This window comes from Jaculus jaculus, chromosome 8 (genome assembly GCF_020740685.1).
Source record: "Jaculus jaculus isolate mJacJac1 chromosome 8, mJacJac1.mat.Y.cur, whole genome shotgun sequence".
In the NCBI taxonomy this organism is placed as follows: Eukaryota; Metazoa; Chordata; class Mammalia; order Rodentia; family Dipodidae; genus Jaculus; species Jaculus jaculus.
The window spans coordinates 280804-306248 of NC_059109.1; the positions used below are offsets into that span (position 1 = coordinate 280804).

Here is a 25445-nt window from a genome sequence, read left to right on the forward strand (position 1 = left end):
TGCCTGGTGCTAAGTGGCTAGAAATTGCCCTTCCCTTTATTTTTTCAAGGTAGGGTCTCCCTCCAGGCACAGGCTGACCTGGAATTCACTCTATTCTCAGGGTGGCAATCTTAACCTCTGCCTCAGTGCTGGGATTAAAGGTGTGCACCACCACACCGTGCTGGTCTTCCTTTTACTAGCCTAGAGCTAAGCCAACAATGTGACATAAGGCCTCATAAATTTTGCAGCTTTCACCTGATGACTAAACATCTGAGAATGGATGACTACATGTCTCACCAAGACCCCAGGCATTTGCAAAATAAAACAGCTGTATGGGCTGGAGAGATGGCTTAGCGGTTAAGCGCTTGCCTCTGAAGCCTAAGGACCCTGGTTCTAGGCTCGACTCCCCAGGACCCACGTTAGCCAGATGCACGAGGTGGCGCACATGTCTGGAGTTTGCTTGCAGTCGCTGGAGGCTCTGGCGCGCCCATTCTCTCTTGTCTGTCGTTCTCAAGTAAAATAAATTTAAAAAGTTGTTGGAAGCCTGTAACTATGGACCTCAGCTACTGGTAAGATTTTTCTTGGAGCTGAAAGTTCAACCTACAAAACTTGAGTAAAACGGTGATTTCAAGGCAGACTGCTGGGGCTGGAGAGATGGCTTAGCAGTTAAAGCACTTGCCTGCAAAGCCTAAGATACATCTGGAGTTTCTTTGAGGTGGCTGGAGGGCCTGGTCCACCCCTTCTCAGGGTGGACTGGAACTCATGGAGATCCTCCTACCTCTGCCTCTTGAATGCTGGGATTAAAGGTATGCACTACCATGCCCAGCTAATGTTTTTTTTTTAATTTATATTTATTTATTTTTGGTTTTTCGAGGCAGGGTCTCACTCTGGCTCAGGCTGACCTGGAATTCACTATGTAGTCTCAGGGTGGCCTCGAACTCACGGCGACCCTCCTACCTCTGCCTCCCGAGTGCTGGGATTAAAATTTTATTCATTTATTTATTCATTCCGAGATAGGGTCTCACTCTAGCCCAGGCATGTTTTTTATTTTTTAAAGGCAGGCCATTGTAATAAGATCGCTATAGGGAGTAATTACCAAACCCCCTAATGGTTTGCTAAGTGAGCTCTAGGACATTACACCAACCTGTCCCCAAAATGATTGCCATTTTTTAATCCTTTTATTATTCTTTTTTAACAAACACCCCCAGGGATAGGGGACTAAGGGAAGAGAGGAGGGGAAGTGAGGCTCCAGACCCACACCCCTCTACACTCACTCCTTTTCCCCCTTATATATTTATAATCTATATACAAGCCCTGGGGTTGGGGAGAGGTCAAGGGAAACTCCCTCAGTGGGGTGGGGGTAATCCAGGCTCTTTGTCCCCTCGGGACCCAGGCTCCTCTGTCCTTCGGGAAGGCCCTTCTCGAGAAGGTGCCCCTGTCCTCTCCCAAGGCTTCGGCATCCAACGCAGGGCATCTGGTGGGGTGGCCTAAGGGACAAGTACATGAGGACCAGTAAGTCACAGCAGGTCAGGAGCTTAGGTGGCAACTCTTGAATTTAGGCTAGGACCACAGGGGTTTCTCCCTCACCTGCTGGTAGAGGTCGATGCGCTGGGTGCGGAATACTCCACTGTAGGCGGAAGGTGGAGCCTTGAGACGGGAATTCAGACCAGAGAAAGTCCTAAGAGAGGATAGGCCATTTAAGAAAAGCCTCTTTAAGGACCTAATGGGGCAACTGTTCATTTGAGGATAACAGACGGCATTGTATTATTTATTTCTTGCCAAAGTAAAGGCTTATTTATGTTTTCACCCTTTCTACTTAGTCAGAAAAAAAACAAACAAAAAGAACCTGCCTCTGGCCTCAAGGAAAGCCACCTGGAATGAGATGGGGAACCTTTTATTTCCATTCCTGCTTACCTTCCAGCTGAGGGAGCCCTTGATGACCCAGGTACCCCCAGGTTGTTGCTCAGCTTCCGGTAATCCTGGAACGGTTTTAGTTCCACTGGGTGAAGCTGCACAGCAAAAATTCATCAGTCTCTTCTCAACCGTGTTACACCCTCCCCTGAAACAGGATCACCCTGCATAGAGAGCCAAGGCTGGCTCTTCCTGATCTCACCTCACCTCACCCTCCCTTCAACCCATGCAGCTTTTTGACTCAGGATCCCTCCTCCTAACTTGGTGGACAATTCCTGTTCCTTACACCTTACCTCTGCCCGCCCCAAGCTAGGGGGGAAGGGCCTGGCAGGTGAAGGCAGCACCCGAGCAGCAGGAGCAGGTGGGGGCCTCACAGCCAGGCCAGGGGGCTGCAGAGCAGGGCCCACAGGTAACAGAGAAAGGGGGGGTGGGGCAGGGGGTGGCGCCGGTGGCAGGGAGCCAAAGTTCACCACTGACAGCTGTGAGTCTACCACAGGGAGAAGCACCTGTAACAAGACCCCAGCGCACATTAATTAGGAGGTGGGAAGTCAAAAGCCAGAGACTGACAAAAGAAAACAAAGGGGAAGGGAGAGAAACTAAATGGTACCTGCTGGGCAGGGGCTCCCGAAGGAAGGAAGCCACTTTGGCCACCCGGCTGCAGAGAAGTAGAGTAAAAGTCTGAAGGAGATGGCAGATCCTGGCGTACCTGTAGGGAAACAGGAAAAAAAAAAAGGTCAACTCCTAGCTGGTTGTGGTGGCTCCCACCAGTAACGTGCTACAGAATGACACCCTGTCAAACAATGATCAAAAAGGGCCAAGTCCTCCCCAAAGCATCCCCTCCCCACCATCACCATTTACCTGAAGCAAGGGTGGGTCAGGCAAAGGGCTGGGGCAGAAAGCTGCAGAGTAGAGGAAGGAAGGTGGAGGGTACAGAACTCCTCCAGCAGGCAGCTTCCCCAGCTCTGTGGCTTGCAGTGCTGAGAAATCCAGAAACTGGCCCTTGAGTGCTACACCAGAGAGCAGTGCTGAGGGAGGAGCTGGGCCTGGGGGTAGGTACAGGGGCTGTGACCTACAAAGAAATTAGGAAAGGTGTCAGGGAGCCAAAATTATTCACTCCTTTAGAATGAGGAATGTCTAAATCCACCTGTCTGTGGTACCTTCTTCCCCTGAAATCTATCCCCATATCTGAGGTCTGTCTGCAGGCACCTAGTTTTTACCTGTATGGATGTACTGAGGGGGTTCCAGGGCGGAAGCCTCCATTATTGGGGTGTAAATGAGAGTCAATGGTACCCCCAGAGATCTGCTGGAGAAAAGCAGTGCTGGTCAGGAAAAGCGCAACTGGGGCAGGATCTCTACAACAGCAGTGGCTGAGGGCTGCCAAGACTGGTCTCTACCATTATAAAATGGTTAATCTTGTCAACCTGACTGCACTGGGAAGCACCTAGGAGACTGGTAAAGCACACTTCTTGGTATGTCTGTGAGACTGTTTTTCACTTCAAAGAAGATTAAGGAAAAAAGAATCCAGCCTGAATGTGAGCGGGACCATTTTATAGACTGGGATCCCCGAGGGGAATAAAAGGGAAAAATGTAAAAAGCAGCTAGGTTTGGTGACACATGCCTATTATCCCAGCTATTGGGAAGGCTGAGGCAGGAGGAGTTCAAAGTCTGCTTGGACTACAGGAGTTAAGGTCATTTAAAATAACTTAGTAAAAATTGGTATCAAAACATTAAGGGCTGAGGAGATGGCTCAGTAGTTAAGGGCTTTTCTTGCAAAACATTCTAGCCTGGGTTCAATTCCCCAGTGTCCATGTAAAGACAGATGCACAAAATGGTGAGCACATGCACCTGGAGTTCATTTGCAATGACAAGAGGAACCTGGAGGGTTCATTCATATTCTTTCTCACATAAGAATGCAAATAAAAATGCCTTTTTTTTTTTTGGCCGGGCATGGTGGCGCACACCTTTAATCCCAGCACTTGGGAGGTAGAGGTAGGATTGCCATGAGTTTGAAGCCAGCCTGAGCTAGAGTGAAACCTCCCCCACTTTTTTTGAGGCAGGGTCTCCACTCTAGCCCAGGCTGATCTTGAATTCATGACAATCCCTGAGTTGAGGCCACCCTGACTGAGACTATATAGTTAATTCCAGGTCAGCTTGGGCCAGAGTGAGACCCTACCTCGAAAAACCAAAAGAAAGAGACATGAGAATCTCTGGAGCTCACAAAAATAAATAATGGCAAGCTCTGCTACCAGTAGAGACTATGGCTCAAATAAGAACATGGGGTGCTGCATGGGCACATACATTTACCAAAAAAAGAGGGCTAGAGATACACTGCTGCAGTTGAAAGTACCTAAGTGTCAGTGCTAGCAAAAACTCTTCTCTGTACTCCTGGCCACCAGAACAAGCTGCTTTACTATTATGCCACACCCTCTCTACCCCAATGAACACAAGTCAAAATAAACCCTTGTCTTTTCAGGTATTTTGTCACAGCAATAGAAAAATAATTGTTTTACCACCACATACACACATCCTCCTCCCCCAGGGGACAAGAGAAAGGATACAAACAGAAGTATAGCCTGGTGGGAATATGACCAACATATGCAGTATGCTCATACAGTAAAGTTCACAATTAAAAACAAACCTCACCCCGTCCCACTCACTGTAGTAAAAAAATGCCTGGTGTGGTGGCAGATGTCCTTAACCCCAGCACTTGGGAGGCAGAGGTAGGAGGACTGCTGTGAGTTCGAGGCCACCCTGAGACTCCATAGTGAATTCCAGGTCAGCCTGGGCTACAGTGAAACCCTACCTTGAAAAACAAACAAAAATCAAAAGAAACAGTAGGCAGAAAGGGAGGGATGGGATGCAATGTGGGGCTTACCTGGGAAGTAGGAGGCCCAGGACTGCCATAGAAGACCTCAGGGTACGGGCGCTGACTTGAGGAGCTGGGTTCCAAGCCATAGTGCCCAGAACCCAGACTCTTGGATTGTGGCTCAGCTGAGGCAGAAGCACTGGGGATCAGCTCCCAGTCTCGGGATATAGGAATGGCCTGGGTAGAAGAGACTTTGTCAAGGGTGCCCTGGTCACTCTGGTTAATCTTCACCAAAAAACACAGCCCTTCCCACAATCTCTCTCCACTAACCTCAGTAACTGATGCTGTTAGCTCCTTCTCTCCTTTAAAACTGTCTCCTACCACTAGGCGCAAGTCTGAGTCCTGCAAGTGAAGCAGTATGGAACATCCTGTCATTCAGACTTACATCCATCTATTGCTCTTCCCTTCTACCCAATGCAGGATACCCGGGTCCAACCCATGCAGACCTTGTTGCTAGTGCCAAACTCGACTTGGGGGCCAGGTCGATGGGATGGCCGGAGGGGGCCTGACTCTGGGCCTCGGTCTGTACGTTGCAATCGTTCTGTGCCTATGGGGCCAGGGGGCAGAGGCTGCTCCCGGGGCAGTTCCTAGGTTGGGGAACAGTGAAGTGGAACTTGGGGGAGGACAAAGAAGCCCAAACCAGGGAATCCCCAGACCATATAGACAAAGGGAAGGAAGGAGAAGCATGGATAGGGCCAAAGTGAGATCTTATAAACATTCCTATCATTTCTCAGTCTTTTACCTTTCTGTCCCCATCACTGGGGGCAGATGGCCGTCTCCTAGGAGGTTCAGAGGGTTCAGAGCCAGGTGGACCCTCACCAGGAACAGCATTCAGGGGTGAGGGGCCTCCAGGCCGCTTGGACGGTCCCTCTGCTGCCCCCTTGAGTCCTCCATCAGGGGAACTTCGCTGGCTGCAGGGACCTGATGACACCTGAGAATCCCCACTCAGGTCCACCCCACTGTCAGACTGACTCATCTGAGAGGAGTGGAGAAGGACTAGTTAAGTCAGAGCAGAAAGCACCCAAAGCCTGAACGATGTACACACAAAAGACAGACTGAAGGAGTTAACCTATGACAACAGCCCCAGGCTCCATCCAGAACAGATGAAGAAATATAACCAACCCCCTTAAAAGTCCCTACTTCATTGTTCCCTCTCTGGTTCCCCACTTACCTCGGTGCCTGCCACATCCTCAAAGGGACTTAGGGGCTCCATCCAGGGCTCCATGGAACTGGGCCGGTAACTCTTTCGGCTTGTGGCTGGAGAACACCAACCAGGATGCAGGGAAGAGAAAAGAACACTACGGTCACTTCGCTCCAGCTCCTCTACCAGCCCTTCCCACCACCTCACTTTACACACCAGTATGTAAACGGTTCCAGATGTGGGGAGTCAGGGTTTCTGGGCCTGCATCTCTGGATTCTCCCTGAGGGCCTGGGACCTCAGGCTTAGAGCCCAAGAATCCAGGACTATGTGAAGCTTGCAGAGGTTCCTAAACATGAAAAAAAACCAGAACAAAACACTTAATATGGAAGCAACACACTGGAAGTGAGGAGAGTGGCATCAGCAAGAGACAGACATAAGGGAGATAAGCAGTGACTGCCAAGTGAGAAGTACAGAAATCCACCAACACCCTTGCAAAGCAAGAACACAATGAAGCCCAGTCTCCAGCCCCACTCCTCACCTCCTGTAGCAGCTCCGGTTTTCTGGGAGGCCTCTCGCGCCGTTTGCTAGGAAAGGGATTAACTCCAGCAGAGTCACGGGGAGTCTCCCCTACCCCTCTCACCACTGGCCCTGGCTCCTCAAAGTGGGGGTCTGGGGAAAGGAGGAGACTGTCAGCACCTCCCTCAAATCTATCACTGATGCTAGTTACCTCACTACACCTCTTCTCAACCCTTCCAGCCTCGCTCACTCGCCCCCAGGCCTGCCTTTACACTTAGCCCCTGACCTCCTTTGGGGAAGAAAACCTTCCCAAACCCCTCCAGCTTACCAGTATTGATGCTGCTGCTGGCTCTCTGGGGGTCATATCGGGTTGGGGGCCGAGGGGAGGAGCCCTGAGGGCCTTGGGGAGGCCCAGGCTTAGACCTTGGGTGCCCCCCTGGTGCAGTTACATTTCCTTGGCGGCTGCTAAGCTGGGCCAGAGCCTGTTGGATGCCAGCAGGGTTGCTGTGGATAACTTGGTCCAGGCGGAAGACAGCAGAACTGCTGGGGGGCGGGGGAGGCAGGGGAAGCCCGGGGGGACGCTCCTCTGGAGGACGGCTGAAGAGAGCAGAGCATCAGCTCCAGGGTTCACTAAACTACCAGTTCCTGTACAAGAATCTCTTTCTGAATTTCTCCCCATAGCCTGTCCTTGTCTCTGATAACCTCGAGGTGGTTTGATCCCCCTTAAGGATTTCTGCTTGCACAAGTTTGAGTGTAAAGCAAGGAACAGAGACCACATGCATGGGCACACACTCATCTACAAGCTGAGGAAGGGAACCATAGTCCTTTCCTAAACTGCCCACGTGTTTCAAATCCCTGGTACCCACTCCTCACTTCCCCCTAGACTCCCCAACTACATAACCTTAAGTTTAACAGACGACCTCTACTCACCTTCTGTTCTTGGGAGAGGGCCAGCTCCTCTTGTCCCCTCGGCCCGGGCCGGTCCTTCCACCAGGAGTCCCCCCACCGCTGCTGCCGCCGCCGCCGCCACCACCACCACCTGCCTTGCCCCCAGGGCCTGGACGCCTGTTCTGTCGATCCATGCCTGGCCGCTGACTTGAAAAGCTCCTCTTACTCAAATCCTTGGCTCTCTGGCTCAGGTCTCCACGGGATATGGTTGAAATGCCTGGTCCAGATCCACTTGCACTGGCCCCAGGAGTCCCCATGGCTTTAGGGGTTGTTAGGGCAGCTGGGGAAGCCTCTTTGTCTCCCCGGCGCTCACTAGCAAAGTCACTGCTCTCTGATGCAGTCTCCCACTCCTCATTGGCTTGGTCTGAGTTCTGGTTTGACAAATCAGGAGATTTAGCAGCTGTCCGACGAGGTGGTGGGGGCACTGCAACTGTTGCCACGGCCTCTTCTGGGCCAGGGGTGGAGGCTGGCAGGGTTAGAGAAGGCGGCTTGCACTCGGTCCCTCTAGCAGCATTCTCGCGCTCCTGCTTCAGCCTCCGGAATCGAGGTGGCTTGTCCTGTTGCTGAGCCCTGCTATGGCGCCTCCGTCGGGGTCGCTCCCCATCTTCCACCCCTATGCCCATGTTGGCACCTCCACTGCTGCCACCCCGGGCCATAGGAGACAGGGGCCCTGGGATTAACTTCTCTTTCAAAGACTCCTTACTTGGGGGCAAAGGACCTGTTGGAGGTTTCTTTGGAACCAAGGACTTGGTTGGAGGGCTCCAGCCAGGGCAAACAGGAGGGGGCCGCCCACCACCCCTACCCCTTCGTGAGGGAACCCCTCTTGGAGTGAAGACACGCCCACCACGGCCAGTGGAAAACCGGGCTGGGGCTGGTGATGGTGGAGCTCCTGGTGGTGGGGGAGGAAGTGGGACCTGGGTGAGAACTACTTCTTTGGGTGGGGGGGCTTCCTTGTCTGAGGGAGCCAGATCACTCTCATGGGTCTCACTGCCTGTTTCTGAGCCTCGCTGCCGACGCCGCTTGGGGATTTCTTCGTACTCGGAGCCCTCACTTCGTGTCTCACTGGCAGTGCGGCCGCGGGGTGCAGGGGGGTGATTCGGTCCCCGGGCCACACCTGCCCGTCCATCATCTCCTCGGAACTCCCGGTAACTGCGGAACTCCCGGCTTCGGGCTCCTCGACCTCGGCCTCCATAGGTCCCTCTAAAACCTCTCCCTCTGGCAAAATACTCTCCCCGACCACGACCCCGGCAAGAGGTAGGACCCACTCTATCATAGGAATAGTCCCTCCGAAGCCTGGGTGCAGGGGAAAGAGTCCCACTAGATGGGGTCTCCTTGGGGGCCACCTTCCCCTTGGCTGTCTTGAGTGGGTCTGGCTTTGGGACCTTGGAAGCTTCATCCCCCTGTTCCAAGGGCTTAGGAGGCAGCTCCTCAACTTTTGTTGGTGGTGGTTTCTTTATAGGCCCAGCTCTGCGAGGAGGGGCCCCAGGTTCCTCTGTAGGGATTCCCCGACGACTGCTGCCTGGCCGAGGTCCCCAGCGAGTCTCAGTGCGGCTCTCTCTGCGTGGTGGGGGGGCCTGGCTTCCAACTCCACGAGTAGGCTTGCGACCTGTTTCTGGCCCTGTGAGCTGTGGAGTTTCCTCCTTGGGTGGTTCTTTCTTGGGTGGTGGAGTTTGTAACTTGGCAACCTCGTCATCACCTGGGGGCCAGGGAAGTGGATGGGCCCCCGAGGGAGCAGGCTCCTCCAAAGAGAAGCGAGAGATTGGGGGTCCAGGGGTTCCATTCTCAGGAAAACCTGGATAGCTGGCCAGATAGGGTGGGGGGGGAGGTACTGGAGGAGTCTCACTCCTGGAGAGAGAAGAGTGAATGTATGTCAGGATGAGGACAACTCCAACTGGGTGGGAAAGAGAACGATGAATTATCATCTAGACTCTTCACTCATTGCCATTCCTGTTGTTTCCCTTTCAGCCTGATGCTGCAAGACTCACCTCACACTCTTATCGTCCTCATCTGCTGCCTGGCGCAGTGGCGAGGTAAGAGGGCGAGGGTCAGGGGGCGTGGTGGTAAAGACATCTCCTACCCAGGTCAACTTCGGATCCACTGGGGGGGTGCCCCGATCCCGTAAGAGAGGGGGTGCATGGCGTTCAAACGGCTCTGAGCTTGAGCCCCCACTGTCTGAGCGTTCCCGGGGAACCAGGCCTAAGAAACCAAGAACATCATCATGTCATGTCACAGGTCCTGACAGCAGTGCCTCTACCTGCGCCTGGCTCCAGCAGCTCTGTGCCTTTGCTTGCTTTTGTGAAATGGTCAAGTGCTCAGATCTCCTCTGAAGTGGCCAATTCTCCCTCACCTTCCGCCCCCAAACAAGCCCTGGCTATCACTATCTACTTCTTCCCCAAGCCCGTTCTCACGAGACTTTTCTCACACACCAATCCCATGGAGAGTCCACCTCTGAGGACTGAGTAAGTCCTCACCTCTTCACATGGCCCCTTACCAGAGGGATGCACACCAGGAGGGTAGAAGTCCAGAGGAGGCCGGCCCTGGAGGAGCCGAGGGTCCACATAAGGAGGAATCATCATCCATCGGGGATCAAAGTTCATCGGTGGCATTGGTGGAGGGCGGCCCAGAGCTCCTGGGTACAGGGCCTTAGGGGGTGGGGGTGGTGCCTGTGGAGCCGGAACAGCCCCCAGAGGCACAGGATGGGGTGGTGAAGGGGGCACCGGGGCAGGAGGAGCAGAGCCTTGTTGCTGCTGCTGCCACTGCTGCTGCTTTAGGAGCTGCTCCTGGCAAGAATGAAGACAGGATGGAAGTCACCACATAAAGGTATCAGCAGAGGGAAAAAAACAACAATGCATTAATGTGACAAAAATATGTACTACATGGAAAAACAGAGCAGTGAAGAGGCAGATGAAGGCAGACCACCACCACTGACAGGACAAGCAACAAGGCCAGAGGAGCTGTCTCAAGACAGGCAAGAGCTCCATCTTACCTGCTGCTGCCGCTGGAAACGAGGCGGCAATGACTTTTGATATTTGGGGTAGCCCAAACCCTGGCTGGGGGGCTGGCGAGTAGGACCAACCCCATCACCCTTGGATTCCACCTTTGGGGCTGGGGGTGTGGCAGGTGGAGGAACCTCTTCTGGTGGTTCAGGACACTCTTTGGAAGGCAGTTGCGTTTCCACTGCATTGAAGAACAATGACCTAGTCCACAACACAGTCCAAAAACACCCCAGAATTCCAGCCCTCACTGAAGTGTATAACTGAATCCCCAGGGTCCCGAGCCTTCCTGTTAAGATCCATACAAACACTCCCAGACCTCAAGAGCCAGTGGTGCTGGTATTTCTGGGAAGCCCCCATTTTCGAATCATGTACCACTCACTGTAGATTCTACAAAGTGATTTCAGACCCTTACAAATGACAGGACCCTTTCCCCACCACTGACTGCTGTTCAATAAGTCTAAACAACTGCCCTTTCACTGGCTCTCCTCCTCACCACCCTGTACCCTCAAGCCAAGCAAAGACCTGACACTTAGCAGTGCTTACTCCCTTCTCCATACCTGGGCTGGCTTCGAAGCTGCCACTGCTGGTGCTACTGGCAGTGCCACCACCACTCACCAGAGTGGGAGCTGAAACCACACTTGCACTGGGGGTGGACTGAGCAGGAGGGGCCTGTGCTGGTTCTTCAGCCTCTGTCTCTGGTGTTGGCAGCGAAGCTGGAGGAGCAGGGAGTTCTTTGGGTACAACAGGTGGTGGAGCTGGGGCAGGAGGGGCAGCAGGTTGAACAGCAGGCTCAGCTTTGAGGCGCTTGTCAGGTGCCCCAAACTTTTCATCAAGCCGTTTAAGCTTCTCTGCACAGGCCGCCCGGCGCTCCTCCTGCATTCGCCGCTCTTCCTCTTCTCGCCTGCGCCGGGCCCGCTCCACTGCCAGGGAGATTTCAGATGAAGACTGCTTCCGCCGCTGTCGCCATGCCTCATCCTCGTCTTCGGGTGCTGGAGGTTTGCAGGGAGGACCCCCACGATCCTGTCGATGGGTAGACCCAGCAGGCCAGGCATGTCAGTCATTCTACTTTCTACCATCTGTTTCACAGATCTATCAACTTCCTATGGCCAAGGATGTAAGACCCAGATCTCAGGGTTGATGGTCTCTGGTGGATACAGACGACTCCTCACCCTGATCTAAGTTCTTTCTCTCCTCTGGATATCTCAACATGCACATGTCCTTTTCTTCCTTCCCAGCCTACCAACTCACCTCCCAGAATCTTCTAGTACCAAGTTCCCCAAACTTATCAGAGACACTACATAGCCCTGTACTTCACAGAACCCATTTTCGGCTTCCCTCTAGCTTCCCTTTACTGCTGCTCAGTTACTGAGTGGAAACCTACCACAACTGACCCTCTCAAACCCTCGTTGTAGACACTTACTGGGTAGTCCCCAGGGGGGCCCCAGTTCCCGGCAGGGCCACGATGAAGTGGTGGTGGGGGAGGCTTTGGGGCAGGAGGCCCTGGCTCGGTCTCTGGAGGAGGACGAGAGGTCTCTGCCCAAGCAGTCTTGGGAGGGGGCGGTTCGCTGCCAGGGGAGGTGCCCTTTTTGCTATCTGCTTCAGGGGGCCGGTCCTCACTAGCAGCTGACTGGGAATCCTTGCTGTAAGGCAGATCAACAGTAGAATTAAATTCGGCTGTAGCCCAGCTCCTCTAAATATACTAAGCCCTAAGGAAACCTCCCCCCTGCTCCCCTGGTGGTCCTAACTCACTGGCCCTCAGCTCCCTCCTCGTCAGAATCACGCCCATCTTCCTCATCGCTGAACTTGAGCTTTTCAGTATAGTCAACCTCCTCATGGGCCCCTAAGAGAATAAAAAAGGAAGGTAGTAAGTAATCCAAGCATTCTGCTCTCCAATCTCCAATGATGTTCCATCAATACTGACCCACCCTTGAAGTCTAGGTCCACCAACTAAGCCCTATCATTCTCATTCCTCTCAAGACTTCACCAGGATTTAGTTTTTGCCATGCATCTCCCCAACCCTTAAAAATTTCCCATATGATCCACCTTTCTTTTTCATTAGATTTCTGTTTTTTATTTCGGGAGGAGGGGGTTGTCTTGCTCTAGCTTAGGGTGATCTCAATCAATTCTACCTCTTCCTCCCAAGTGCTGGGATTAACTTTTGCCTTTTAATATACAAAAATAAATCTTAATAGTCACTAACCTGCCCAGCCATCATCATTCTCCTGGTCCAACTGGTCAAACTCTTTGAGATTATCCTCTTTAAGAATAGAAGGCCGACCTACAGGCTCCACAAGGCGCATTGGTGGCCCTGAGCCCCGGGGGCCTGCCACACGAGGAAAACGGCTGTATATGGAAAGAAAAATAGGAAACAAGATTCAAAAATAGCATGGTAAAAATACTTACAAGGAGCCCAGTGTGGTGGCGTATGCCTTTAATTCCAGCACTCAGGAGGCAGAGGTAGAAGGACTGCTATGAGTTCAAGGCCAGTCTAAGACTACATAATGAATTCCAGGTCAGCCTGGACTAGAACAAGACCCTACCTTGAAGAAGAAAAACAAAATCAAAACTACACACAAGCATGAGCCTCGTGGGTGGAAAAACCATCTCCTCTCCTCCCAACAGGCTTGCCCTTTCCCTACCACAAATTCAAAGCTAGACTGCTTACCTAGGCCCATCAGGAGTCGGGTATCGGTAAGGCCCCTGGGGTCCATAGGGCGGAGGGAATGGGAGATATGGGGGATACATCTGCAAAAGGGCCCAATAGTAGCTGCTCAGAGGGAGCCAAGTAGCCTGTCAGCTCCCCTCCCACCCCTTCCCACCCGTTCTCATTGGCACCAGCTTTCTAATTGTGATCCTCAATACTCTAGCTTCCAGTGTAACCACTCCAATATAAGATAGCCAAACTCACAAAGGGCGGCATCATTCCGCGGTAGGGAGGGAACTGGGGTGGGCCTGAAGGCTGCAGGCCCCCCCGGGGATCATGGCCATGATGAAGCTTGGAGTCCGGGCCCTCCAGGTCATCAGGGCCACGCCCACCACCGTCCCTCCAAGTTGTAGAATCTGTATTTTGGAAAGTCCAAAGGGGGATTAAATTAATGGTGGGAGAGGGTGCAAGTGGACATAAAAACTTAGCTGGATGAATAGGCACCATCCTGGCTAAAAAGCAACCACCTATGCACACAAGGCAGCCACTCACTTTGGGGGCGGAGGCTTGGTCCGGGCCCAGACGACTGTTCGGCAGACTCCCTTTCCTTGGCAGCCTTGTCCTGGTCGCCAGCCGCCTGCAGGGTCGGAAATTCCTCTCGAGAGAATCGCGACAGTAGGCTTGATGCCCTTCCACCTGTTGAGTGAGACGAGGGTGTAAAGCTGGGGCAGAGACAAAGAGTGCACCATAAAGGTGGAAGGCTCTGAAGGCCAGACCAGGTACTTGCCTGAAAATGTACCCTTGAAACAGATGGTTTCTCCCCAGAAGGCAAGGCCTATTCTGAGACCCTCCAGCTCTTTGTAAGACTAAGATTTAAACTTGATCATGTGCCCCATGAAACTTAAATATTGGGGGGTGGGCACGATCACATAAAAAGACCAAGGACACCATAGAAAGCACTGTGCAGGAACCTGCCTCTCATAGGGCCAGACAGCACTCCACTCCCTCTGGCACTCACCATCTCCGTGTGCTCCATGAGTGACGCTGGCTTGTGCCCAGGACTTTACCCCGCTTGGAACCGAAGGAGTGTTCTGGGGAAGCAGACACAATAAATGGCAATGAAGACAGAATTCACTGGGACCAACCCTTCCCCCAGCAGCCCCTCCAGTTCCCCAGGTACCTCGGGGGCTGTTGGGGGTCGTTTCGGCTGGTTGGAGGCAGGCGTCTGTGAAGCCAGCAGTGGCTGCGATTCCGGCAGCTGAGCGGTTGAGGCATCGGAACTGAGGAGACAGAACAGGAAAGTTATCTGGAACCTGGATGCCTCCCTCCCTCAGTTATCCAACTGGTGCAAAGTTGGAACTGATCCTAATCCCACCACAACCATCTACAAGTTAATAGGACAAATTTATAATTCTGTACAGGTCCGTTTCTCTCCACCTCCTCTCCATCTGGCAGGAAGCTAAAGGCATCATTTCTTAGTCACTTAATGAAATAGGTACAAAAGGACCCTCTCTGGCTCTGACAGGGCTCACCTAAACCAAACCTTAATCCACTCTCAAGTTCAAAGCTAACATACTCCTCACTCTAGGTTCCCCTCAAGCCTCTGTCTACCTCTTGAGGTCGGACTGCTCCTGTTTGCTTGCCCATCCTGTTCCGTCTTTCGGCACTAGTGAGACATTGGGGTCATTGCCTTTGTTTTCGGCTTTCAGGCTTGGAAGGTTGGCTGGGGGTGGCATACGCCGGGCAATAGCAACTTTTCCGAGACTCTGAAGGCCATGTCGAGGGGCAACTGAAACAAAAGTGGAAAGAGGGTCAAAAATGTCTCGCATGGAAGACTGTTTCCCACCCCCAAATCCACTCAGACATCCTCAAGTTCTCCTTCCTTCTTACTCCATTTCCCTAGAAGCCAATTCCTTCCCTCAACAATAGTCTCTAAAACCTCTCCTGGAAAGGCTGAGGCACACTATAATCAAGACTGCTATGTGGGATGGTTGATCTTGAGCCTGCAAGGAGCATGCTGGCCCCAGATTTCTCCAAATCCACATTTCTTTGCCTCCCATTCTTACGTGTTCAAGGATAGGAGACCAAAAACACGCCTTTGTAGGAGAGTAACTGGTATTCACCTACAGTCCCAAGTAAAACTTCAGGGTCTCCAGAGCTCCTCTAGTCTTTTGCAATTTTTACTGTAACTATTTCCCTTCAAGAACCCTAAAAGCCTATGCCCCAGACAAGCCTTGCCTCCATTAGGGAAACATCTCTGTAGGACCCTCACCGGCGGGTTTCTGGATCTCTAAGGACTTGCCCTTATATGTATCAAACAGGTTGAGCGAAGAATACTTCTTTCCATCCTTCCCCTTGGCAGTCGGCCCCGAGCGATCGGACATTGCGCTGGAAGCTCATTGAGTACGTTGGGTCCTGCAGGCACCTCCCCCAAAACGTGCCGGAGCCTGTGGGCCAGATAGTAGGCGTCTCTCCTTCACAGACTCTAACAAAGGCCTGGAACCCCTCCTTCGTTCTCACCGAGGATCAGATGTGCAGCCCTCTAGTCTTTCCTGTCAGCCTATGCAAACTTCCTAGTCCCTTCAAGCAACCTCAGTTCCTGAGGCCCAACTGCTTTATTCCCTCTTTCTCCTTGACTCTTCCCGCCAAGGAAAACCAAATAGAAAGCTACTATTTTCCTGATATCAAGTCTTTGCCCTTTGTGCTGTTCTGTAAAGGGTGGCAGTCTCTTCATTATCCCCCAAAGTAATAATCTCTTTTCATGCCGAAGTCATTTCAGAGACCTACAATAAAGTGGGGCAAGCAAGTCCAAGCCTCAAGAAAATAAGGAAGATTTTTACAACCCCATGCAGCAAAAAGAGAGCTTCACACTATCAACTTATCCAGAAAGTAGCTCCCTAGCCATGCCCCAGGGCCCTGTCCCCAGCTTCCATTCCCAGCAGCCTCAAGTCCCATCTGGGAGGTTTGAAGGAAGGTATGCTGGGAGCGCAAGGATTTTTTTACGAGCTTACTCCACCAGCCTAGGAGCTGGAGCCAAAATAACCCTCACGGACAACAGGGACTCTCCACAATCCCATATTATATATACAGAACCTCTTGTATCTATTCCTGAACTTGCCCCAATCTTGGCTCCTGTAAATAATCCCGTTTTCAGAAGAAATACTAGACAGCTCTAGATGACCTATGTAAAAAACAAGAAAAATAAAGCATTATGGCGCTACCTTGAAAACACTCTGTAACCATGGGCCAGACAGCAGAGGGCCAAGGCCAGAATGAACTTTCATTTGCCTCTATCCTCACTAAATCTGCCCACAAGGAGTCATTTTACTCCCTTGCAATAGCCCCTACTGGCCAGCCAGGTCAAACTCTCCATCTTAGTCCATTCTAGAGCAAGCAGGCATTCATTTGTGGATGGGAATAGTGGAAAGAGATGGGAACAAAGCAGACAAGCTCAGGATAAAAACCAAAACTGGGAAAACTTTATGACAGGCCAGACACAAGAGGACGGAGGTCGCCTCTCTGCAAGTACTTTAGAGGGCCCATCTGAAACGTGCGAAGGAAAAAGGAAGACAGAGGGTTGACACCAAAGCCTACTAATAAGTTACACGGAAGCAAGGATGGCAGAGAAAGGCGAAAAAAGTCAAGTGGGTAATATCAGGAGAGCCGGCAAGAAAAAAAAAAAGAACCAGGGGAAAAAGGAGGACGCAGGGCCGTAGTAGGAGGATAGAGGAATGCAAAAACAAACAAACAAACAAAAAAGGGCAAAGATGCCGGATAAAAGCAGGGGTGCAGAAGCGGAAGGGCTCGACGCGGAAGGGGACAGACAAGGGACCCCCAGCACCGGCAGGAAGGGGTCCAGGGATAAGAAGACTCCAAGGGGCGGGCCCCGAGGCACAGCCGGGGCCCAGCAGAGCGGGTGCGGGGCCGCGACCCGCGCAGGGTGGGGAGCGGAGGAGCCGCAGGCCCCGACAGGAGCCGGGGTGCGGGCCGGCGAGAGCCGAGGGGGAGGGGCGGCGGCCGGCCGCAGGAGGACAAAATGGCGGCGGCTAATGGCAGCGTTTCCTCCCCTGGCCCGCCGCCGCCGCCGTCGCCGCTCCCGCGCCGGAAAAGGGCGTCAGGCGTTCGGTTCGCTCAGACTCACCTGGCCGGGTGCGCGGAGGTCCGGGACCGGGGTTCAGAGGCTCCCCGGGGCGGATGGCGGTGGGGCGGGGACGGATGGCGGCGGATGGCGCCGGGCTCGGCTCCTCCCGTCTCCCTCGCTCACTCCGCGGCTGGGCTCCGACTAACGGCCCATCCGGGCAACCGCCGCCCCCGGGAGCACCCCCCACCTCCCGCCTCCCTCAGCGCTGAGCACGCCCCTTGATTTGCATAGAGGGCGGGGCTCCCCTCTCCTACCCTTCGGTACCTCAGGGCAGTCCTTATTTTTAAAAAAAGGGGGGGAGCATATGGAGATTATTTGCATAAAGGGGCGGAACTTACAGACGCTAGGACGCCGGTTGGTTAGGTTTGCGGCGTCGGCCGTTGAGACGAGTAAAGGGGGCGGAAATGCGGTGCGGGTTCCCTGCCGAGCCGATGGGACGCAGAATTTACGCGACGAATGGTGGGAGACAGAGGCGGGGCGTGCGTGGTGCGTCCACGGAAAGACAGGTGCGAAGAGATGTATGGACGCCGAGAGGGGACAGAAAGGAAGCGAGGCCCGTGGTACTGTGAGCAAAGCCAATGGAAACGAAAAGGAGTGACTGGCTGGCTGGCCACGGGCGGGGTTTAAGAGGATTCGGGAAGAATCCCAGGTCGTGCGTCCGTTCCGAAAAGGCTGAATGCGTGGGGCGGGGGAGGGAGGGGGATAACCTTCATTTATTCAATCACGTCATGCAAATAAGGTGGCCAGACAGGCCAATCGGAAGGGCCAGAGGAGAGTATCATTGATATTTGCAGTACAGGCATTCTTTGAGTGATTCTGTTGATCTGCATAATATATGCAAATTATTTGAACAAAGATGAGTTAGGAATAGCCTAGTCTTCCAAATTCTCAGCAACCAATAAATAAGATGGACATTTAATTTTACACCTTGTGATTTTCAAGAATATGTGTATATATAGTTGATGCTATTAAATATTTGTGTTCTCTAAGCAGTGGGCATCTTTTTCTTTTTTTTCGAGGTAGTGTCTCACTCTGGCCCAGGGTGACCAGGAATTCACTATGTAGTTGCAGGGTGTCTTCGAACTCACAGCGATCCTCCTACCTCTGCCACCTTGTCCAGCATGGGTTTCTTTCTCTCTTTTTTTTTTAAATGTACTGCAAGTTCCCCTTTGATTCTTAGTATTTGTTGTAGAATCCTCTGCTCCCATCAGACTTCATACAGAGGTAATATTTTTTTAAACATATATTTTATTTATTAGAGAGAGAGAGAAAGAGGCAGAGAGAGAGGAAGGGAGAGAATGGGCACACCAGGGCCTGTAGCCACTGTGAACGAACTCCAGATGCGTGCCCTCCCTTGTGCAGCTGGCTTACGTGGGTCCTGGGGAATTAAACCGGGGTTCTTAGGCTTTACAGGCAAACGCCTTAACCGCTAAGCCATTTCCCCAGCCCCAGAGGTAATATTTTTAAAAATATTTTTTGGTTCATTTTTATTTATTTATTATTTGAGAGTGACAGAGAGAGAGAGAGGCAGATAGATAGAGAATGGGCGCACCAGGGCTTCCAGCCACTGCAAACGAACTCCAGACGCGTGCGCCCCCTTGTGCATCTGGCTAACAAATCAAGCCTCGAACCGGAGTCCTTAGCCTTCACAGGCAAGCGCTTAACCACTAAGCCATCTCTCCAGCCCAGAGGTAATATTTTGAAGGGCCTCAGATATATGAAGAATATTCTAGAGGTAGAGATGTCATCTGTGACTGATGGGGATGGATAGAAGAACTTCTAGAGAAACTTAAACATTTTGAGCCGGGCATGGTGGCATACGCCTTTAATCCCAGCAGAGGAGGCAAAGGTAGGAGCATTGCTGTAAATTCAAGGCCACCCTGAGAATACATAGTGAATTCCAGGTCAGCCTGAGCTAGAGTGAGACCCTACCTCAAAAAGGAGGGAGGGGCCTGGAGAGATGGCTTAGCTGTTAAGGAGTAAACCAATACAAATGGGCACATGCATCTGGAGTTCATCTGTAGTGGTTGGAGGCCCTGGCACGCCCATTCTCTCTCTCCCTCTCTCTCTCTCTCTCTCTCTCTCAAATAAATAAAAAATAAATTTTGATTTTATTTACAAGAGGAGAGAGTATGGGCATGCCAGGGCCTCCCGTGCATGTGCCACTTTGTGCATCTGGCTTTCCGTAGGTACTGAGGAATTGAACACTGGGGCCCATAGGCTTTGCTAGCAAGCGCCTTTACTCACTGAGCCATCCTCCCAGTTTCTCCCCCAAAACATTTTTTTTTTTTTTTTTTTTTTGGTTTTTCGAGGTAGGGTCTCACTCTGGCTCAGGCTGACCTGGAATTCACTATGTAGCCTCAGGATGGCCTTGAACTCATGGCGATCCTCCTACCTCTGCCTCCGGAGTGCTGGGATTAAAGGCGTGTGCCACCACACCCGGCTTTAATTTCATTTTTATGTAATTATTTGAGAGAGAAATAGGCAGATATAACGGGCATGCCATGGTCTCTAGCCACTGCAAATGAACTCCGAATGAATGTACCACCATGTGCATCTAGCTTACATGAGTGGATACTGGGAAATCGAACCTGTGTCCTTAATTGATACACTCTCTTTCCAGCCCCTAAAAAACATTTTTTAAAAAATATTTTTTAAATTTTATTTATTTATTTATTTGAGAGTGACAGACACAGAGAGAAAGACAGATAGAGGGAAAGAGAGAATTGGCGCTCCAGGGCTTCCAGCCTCTGCAAACGAACTCCAGACGCGTGCACCCCCTTGTGCATCTGGCTAACGTGGGACCTGGGGAACCGAGCCTCCAACCGGGGTCCTTAGGCTTCACAGGCAAGCGCTTAACTGCTAAGCCATCTCTCCAGCCCAAAACATTTTTTAAAATAAGTTTTTTAAATTTATTTATTTGAGAGAGAGAATGGGCATGCCCGGGCCTCTAGCCACTGCAAATGAACTCCAGACATGTATGCCCCAGTGCATCTGGCTTACATGGGTCCTGGGGAATTGAACCAAGGTCCTTAGGCTTCACAGGTAAATGCCTTAACTGCTAATCTATTTCCCCTGCCCCTAGAAAACACTTTTTTAAGCAGGGTGTAGTGACTCATGCCTTACTCCCACTCAGTAGGTTAAAGCAGGAGGATCTGTGCATTCAAGGCTTGCCTAAAAAATCTTTTTTTGGGGGATGGAGGAGGGTGTAGAGATGGCTTAGCAGTTAAGATGCTTGCCTGTGAAGCCTAAGGACCCAGGCTCAATTCTCTAGGTCCCATGTAAGCGAGATCCACATGGTGGCGCATGTGTCTGAAGTTCGTTTGCAGTGGCTGGAGGCCCTGGCACACCCATTCTCATTCTCTCCCTCTCTCTCTCTCTCTCTCTCTCTCTCTCTCTCTCTCCCTCTCCCTCTCCCTCTCCCTCTCCCTCTCCCTCTCTCTCAAACAAATGAATAAGATCTTTTTATGCATGTGTTTGTGTGGTCTGTGTTTATGCATGTTTGCATATGGAAGTGTGTGTCTGTGAATGCACATGTTTGTGCAAGCATGTGAAGGTCAGAGGTATCAGGTGTCTTCCTCAATGTGCTTTTCTACACTATTTTTTGGATGGGGTCTTGTGCTGATCCCAGGACTAATCATTTCAACTACACTAGCCTGCAAGTCCCCTGTCTCCACTTCCCTACACCACTACATCTGGAATTTACCTGGGTGTTGGAGGGGGTGTCCAATTTCAGTTCTTCATACATTTTACCTACTGAATAATCTCCCCAGTCCCTAGAGGAATCCAGTTGTCTGTTTGCAAGCAGAAAGAGGAGAGGGAGAGAGAATATAGGTGCAACCAGAGCCTCTAGTCTCTGCAAACAAACTCCAGATGCAACTGCCACTTTGTGCAATTGGCTCACATAGGTACTGGAGAATCAAACCTGGGCCATCAGGATTTTGCAAGCAAGCACCTTTGACCACTGAGCCATCTCTCTCCAGCCCCTTTTAATTTTTTTTTTTTTCAAGGTAGGGTCTCACTCTAGCGCAAATTGACCTGGAATTCACTCTGTATTCTCAGGGTGGCCTCAAACTTACAGCAATCCTCCTATCTCTGCCTCCCTAGTGCTGGGATTAAAGGCATGCACCACCACTCCTGGCCCTAAAAACTTGTTTATTTGAGAAATTCTTAACAAATACTCAGAATTTAGCTGGGCATGATGGTTCACACAGTTAATCCCGGCACTCATGAGGCTGAGGTAGGAGGATTGCTGTGAGTTCTAGCTCAGCTTGGCACTAGAGAGTGAATTCCAACTCAGCTTGGGCTAGAATGAGAGACCTTGCCTTGAAAAATGAAAAGATGCAGAATGTAATTTTTTTAAAAAAAATTCTGTATTTTTAAAAGGATATTTTGTTTTTATTTATTTATTTGACACAGAGAGAGAGAGAGAATGGGCACGCCAGGGCCTCCAGCCACTGCAAATGAACTCCAGACATATGTGTTCCCTTGTACATCTGGCTAACATGGGTCCTGGAGAACCAAACCTGGGTCCTTTGGCTTTGCAGGCAAATGCCTTAACTGCTAAGCCATCCTTCCAGCCCGTAGAATGTAATTTTAAGGAGAGAGCGCTTCTCTGGTGTATGGGTTTGCAGACCTGCCATGTAGCTAAGTAAAGGGACCACCTGGCTACCAGAAACAATGTACACAGAAGAGTTAGTAGAATGCAGCCAAGAATTGTAGTTTTGGTGACCCAGGTGTGCTGGGCACATACTTGTAATCCTGAGAGATGAAGGGCCTCACCTCTTCCTGGGGCATTGGGTGTTAAGGACTACTAGTGTTAATTTTTTGTTTTTTGAGGTAAGGTCTCACTCTAGCGATCCTCCTATCTCTGCCTCCCGGGTGCTGGGATTAAATGTGTGTGGCACCATGCCCGGTGGCAAATGCTTTTATTTATTTACTTATTTATTTATTTATTATTTATTTATTTATTTGCAAGCAGAGGAAGAGAGAATGGGAACTCCAGATGCATGTACCACCTTGTGCATCTGGCTTTACATGGGTACTGGGAAATTGAACCTGGGCTGATGGATTTTGTAAGCAAGTACCTTTAACCACTGAGCCATCTACTCCTCTTGAAGTTCTTATTGTAAGCTGTCCTTCTGTTGTCATCTTCCTGTAAGCAAGCATAGATGCTGAGGCAGGGGACAATTTGAGTCCTTCATTGACAGCTGTTAGACTGTCCTTTCCTGTAGTGGCTGCCTTGAGCAGAAGGACTGTCAGTCATACAACTAGACAGACAATCCTTTTGCCAACACCACCTGTTTGGACTCTGCAGCTGATTGCTGAAGGTCCTGAAGGTGCGGCCACAGCCAGGACTCTTGCAGTTTGTACCCAGCTTTTGGCTGTCACAAGCCTTCATGAACTCCAGATGACCTTCAACCATTTCCACCCAGGCCAGAGGGGGAGCACTTCCCGGGATGGCCTGGGACCCATCTGTGATTGGTGCAAGCCCTTTCTCTGGCTGTATAAGCATGCAGTTTGGCTCACTTAGTGAGCCTCCTAGGCAACACCTCCTATGCTGCTTACCCTGGTGTGACATGAGGTCCAATAAAAGACTTCTTGGAATGGTCTTTTCTTGCTTTTCAGTAGTGTGGGCTGAACTGGTTATCTGAAAACAGCAGCAGAGGCAGGGTGCTTGACAGCTGAAGAGGAGGCAGCTGAACAGTCTGAGAGAGCTGCCAGGCCAGGAACAAGGGGAAAAACAGGAGAGGACTGAGAGGTGAGGCAAAGGGTAGAAGGCTGTCAAGAGCCAAAGCAGAGAGATTGCACAAACACTGGGAAATGGCTAAAATAACCTTGCATACATGAGGCCCTGAGTTCAATCCCCAGAACCCATGCTTAAAAAAACAAAACAAAAGCTGACATGGTGGTATGCTTGTCATTTAAGTACGGAGGAGGCAGAGACAGGCAGGTCTTTGGGGCTTGCTGGCCAGCTAATTTAGCCTACGTGGCAAGTTCCAGATAGTGAGAGACCTTGTCTCAAAAGAGGCGGATGGGAAGTGTTTCAGCTCTAGAATCTCTTCCTCCATGAGAAGCCTGTGTTCTCTCTACTTTACCTCTTATTTCAAGATAAACTTAGCTCTTTTAAGCCCTTAAAAAAAAAGAGCCAGGTGTGGTGGTGCACGCCTTCAGTCCCAGCACTTGGGAGGCAGAGGTAGGAGGATTGCCGTGAGATCGAGGCCACCCTGAGACTACATAGTGAATTCCAGGTCAGCCTGGCCTGGAGTGAGACCCTAACTTGGGGAAAAAAAAAAGAGGGTCTGGAGAGATGGCTTAGTGGTTAAGACACTTGTCTGCAATGCCAAAGCATCTTGGAATGGTTCCCCAGGATCCATGTAAGCCAGATGCACAAGGGGGCCCACGTGTCTGGAGTTCCTTTGTAGTTGCTGGAGGCCCCGGTGAATACATTCTCTCTCTCCTTTTTTCTCTATCTTTCTTTTTTTTTTTTTTGTTTTTGTATTTATAACACCCAGTTTATTGAAAAGCAATCTTCCCTGACATATATCCACATGAATTTGAGGTCAGCTATGTTAAGTGCACTGAAATTACCTATGCTTGCCTGCAGCTTTTTAGCTGATGAAAAGATACTTAAGAATGTTGTCAGTATTTAAGCACTTTAACATAATGGGACTTTTCCCAACTTTTTTTTTTTTTTTTTTTTTTTGGTTTTTCAAGGTAGGCTCTCACTCTGGTCCAGGCTGACCTGGAATTAACTCTGTAGTCTCAGGGTGGCCTTGAACTCATGGCGATCCTCCTACCTCTGCCTCCCGAGTGCTGGGATTAAAGGCGTGCGCCACCACGCCCGGCTTTTTCCCAACTTTTTAAACTACTTTTTTTTTTTCATTTTTTTAAAATGTTTATTTTTTTATTAGCATTTTCCATGATTATAAAAAAAATCCCATGTTAATTTCTCCCCTCACCCCACACTTTCCCCTTTGAAATTCCATTCTCCATCATATTACCTCCCCATCACAATCATTGTACTTACATATATACAATATCAACCTATTAAGTACCCTCCTCCCTTCCTTTCTCTTCCCTTTGTGTCTCCTTTTTAACTTACTGTCCTCTGCTACTAAGTATTTTCATTCTCCCGCAGAAGCCCAGTCATCTGTAGCTAGGATCCACATATGAGAGGTAAAGTACTTTTTTATATGGAAGCCAACTTATGGGTATTATGTGTGTACACATGTCCTTCTGACCACAGATAAAACACAGTTGTCCTTTTTGGAAGTCATTCCAGTTTTGCAGCAAAGTTGGATAAGATGGGAACCAGTAAGCTGAGTAAATTAAAGGTGATAAAGACTAATTCTACATCTATAGCTCCTTCTTTCATTTTTTTAAAATATTTTTGTTCATTTATTTATTTATTTATTTGACAGCAACAGACACAGAGAGAAAGACAGAGGGAGAGAGAGAGAATGGGTGTGCCAGGGCCTCCAGCCACTGCAAACGAACTCCAGACGTGTGCACCCCCTTGTGCATCTGGCTAACGTGGGATCTGGGGAACCGAGCCTCGAACAGGGGTCCTTAGGCTTCACAGGCAAGTGCTTAACCTCTAAGCCATCTCTCCAGCCCTCCTTCTTTCATTTTCATTTTTGAGACAGCTTCTCACTACATAGTGCAGGGTGGCCTATAACTCATGATCCTCCTGCCTCATCTTCCCCAGTGCTGGAATTGTAGGCATGCCCTACTGTTGCAGTCCGGTTCGCATTGCTGGTAGAAATCACCCAACCAAGAGTAGCTTCTGGGAAAAAGAGGTTTATTTTGGCTTGCAGGCTCGAGGGGAAGCTTCACGATGGCAGGGGGAAACGATGGCATGAGCAGAAGGTGGACATCACCCCCTGGCCAACATAAGCTGGACTACAGCAACAGGAGAGTGTGCCAAACACTGGCATGGGGAAACTGGCTATAAAGCCCTTAAGCCCGCCCCCAACAATATACTCCCTCCAGGAGGCATTAATTCCCAAATATCCATCAGCTGGGGAGCTAGCATTCACAACACCTAGGTTTATGGGGGACACCTGAATCAAACCACCACATTCCGCCCCTGGCCCCCATAAACTGATATCCATACATGATGTAAAATATAATGCATTCAGTCTGACTTTAAAAGTCCCCATAGTTTTTATCAATTCCAATGATGTTCATACATCCCCATAGTTCAAGATCTTTTAAGTGAGCCGTAATACCAAAAAATAACCTGAAAAAACCCATAATGGCACAGAATAAATATTCACACTGCAAAAGATGGCATTGGG

The 25445-nt window shown here is 50.6% G+C and overlaps 1 protein-coding gene and 1 non-coding gene across 4 annotated transcripts; both read right to left on the minus strand.

Annotated features, from left to right (window-relative positions):
• Positions 1-1138: 1138 nt before the first annotated feature.
• Positions 1139-17273, minus strand: Prrc2a (proline rich coiled-coil 2A). 3 transcript variants are annotated; one of them, XM_004671878.3, is made up of 31 exons: positions 17143-17273; positions 15274-15448; positions 14613-14790; positions 14182-14281; positions 14020-14092; positions 13554-13697; positions 13266-13417; positions 13023-13102; positions 12558-12700; positions 12107-12197; positions 11778-11997; positions 10915-11377; positions 10348-10538; positions 9853-10141; positions 9347-9557; positions 7344-9206; positions 6742-7010; positions 6436-6566; positions 6114-6243; positions 5928-6013; positions 5499-5732; positions 5203-5343; positions 5027-5098; positions 4766-4933; positions 3108-3190; positions 2749-2959; positions 2498-2596; positions 2184-2396; positions 1894-1988; positions 1567-1657; positions 1139-1466 (listed from the first exon to the last, which is right to left on the minus strand). In XM_004671878.3, exons 2-31 carry the CDS (start codon positions 15383-15385, stop codon positions 1326-1328), a joined length of 6474 nt encoding a protein of 2157 aa, XP_004671935.1. In that variant the 5' UTR covers positions 15386-15448; positions 17143-17273; the 3' UTR covers positions 1139-1325. The 3 variants fall into 3 exon arrangements, with proteins under 3 accessions (XP_004671935.1, XP_004671934.1, XP_045013618.1); XM_004671877.2 differs by having other exon boundaries at positions 3108-3193; XM_045157683.1 differs by lacking the exon at positions 5203-5343 and having other exon boundaries at positions 3108-3193.
• LOC123463225 lies at positions 14980-15110 on the minus strand. Its single transcript, XR_006638816.1, has one exon. It is a non-coding gene; the product is annotated as a small nucleolar RNA SNORA38 (small nucleolar RNA).
• Positions 17274-25445: the final 8172 nt, after the last annotated feature.

Bases quoted from the DNA above. Each gene is read 5' to 3' on its own strand.
- Prrc2a (XM_004671877.2), bottom strand. From the start codon at position 15,385: ATGTCCGATCGCTCGGGGCCGACTGCCAAGGGGAAGGATGGAAAGAAG. The intron at 14,282-14,612 runs GTAGACAGAGGC...CTGTCTCCTCAG, and splicing joins GAGCAGTCCGACCTCAAGAG to TTCCGATGCCTCAACCGCTC. The intron at 5,733-5,927 runs GTAAGTGGGGAA...CACTCCTCTCAG, and splicing joins AGGATGTGGCAGGCACCGAG to ATGAGTCAGTCTGACAGTGG.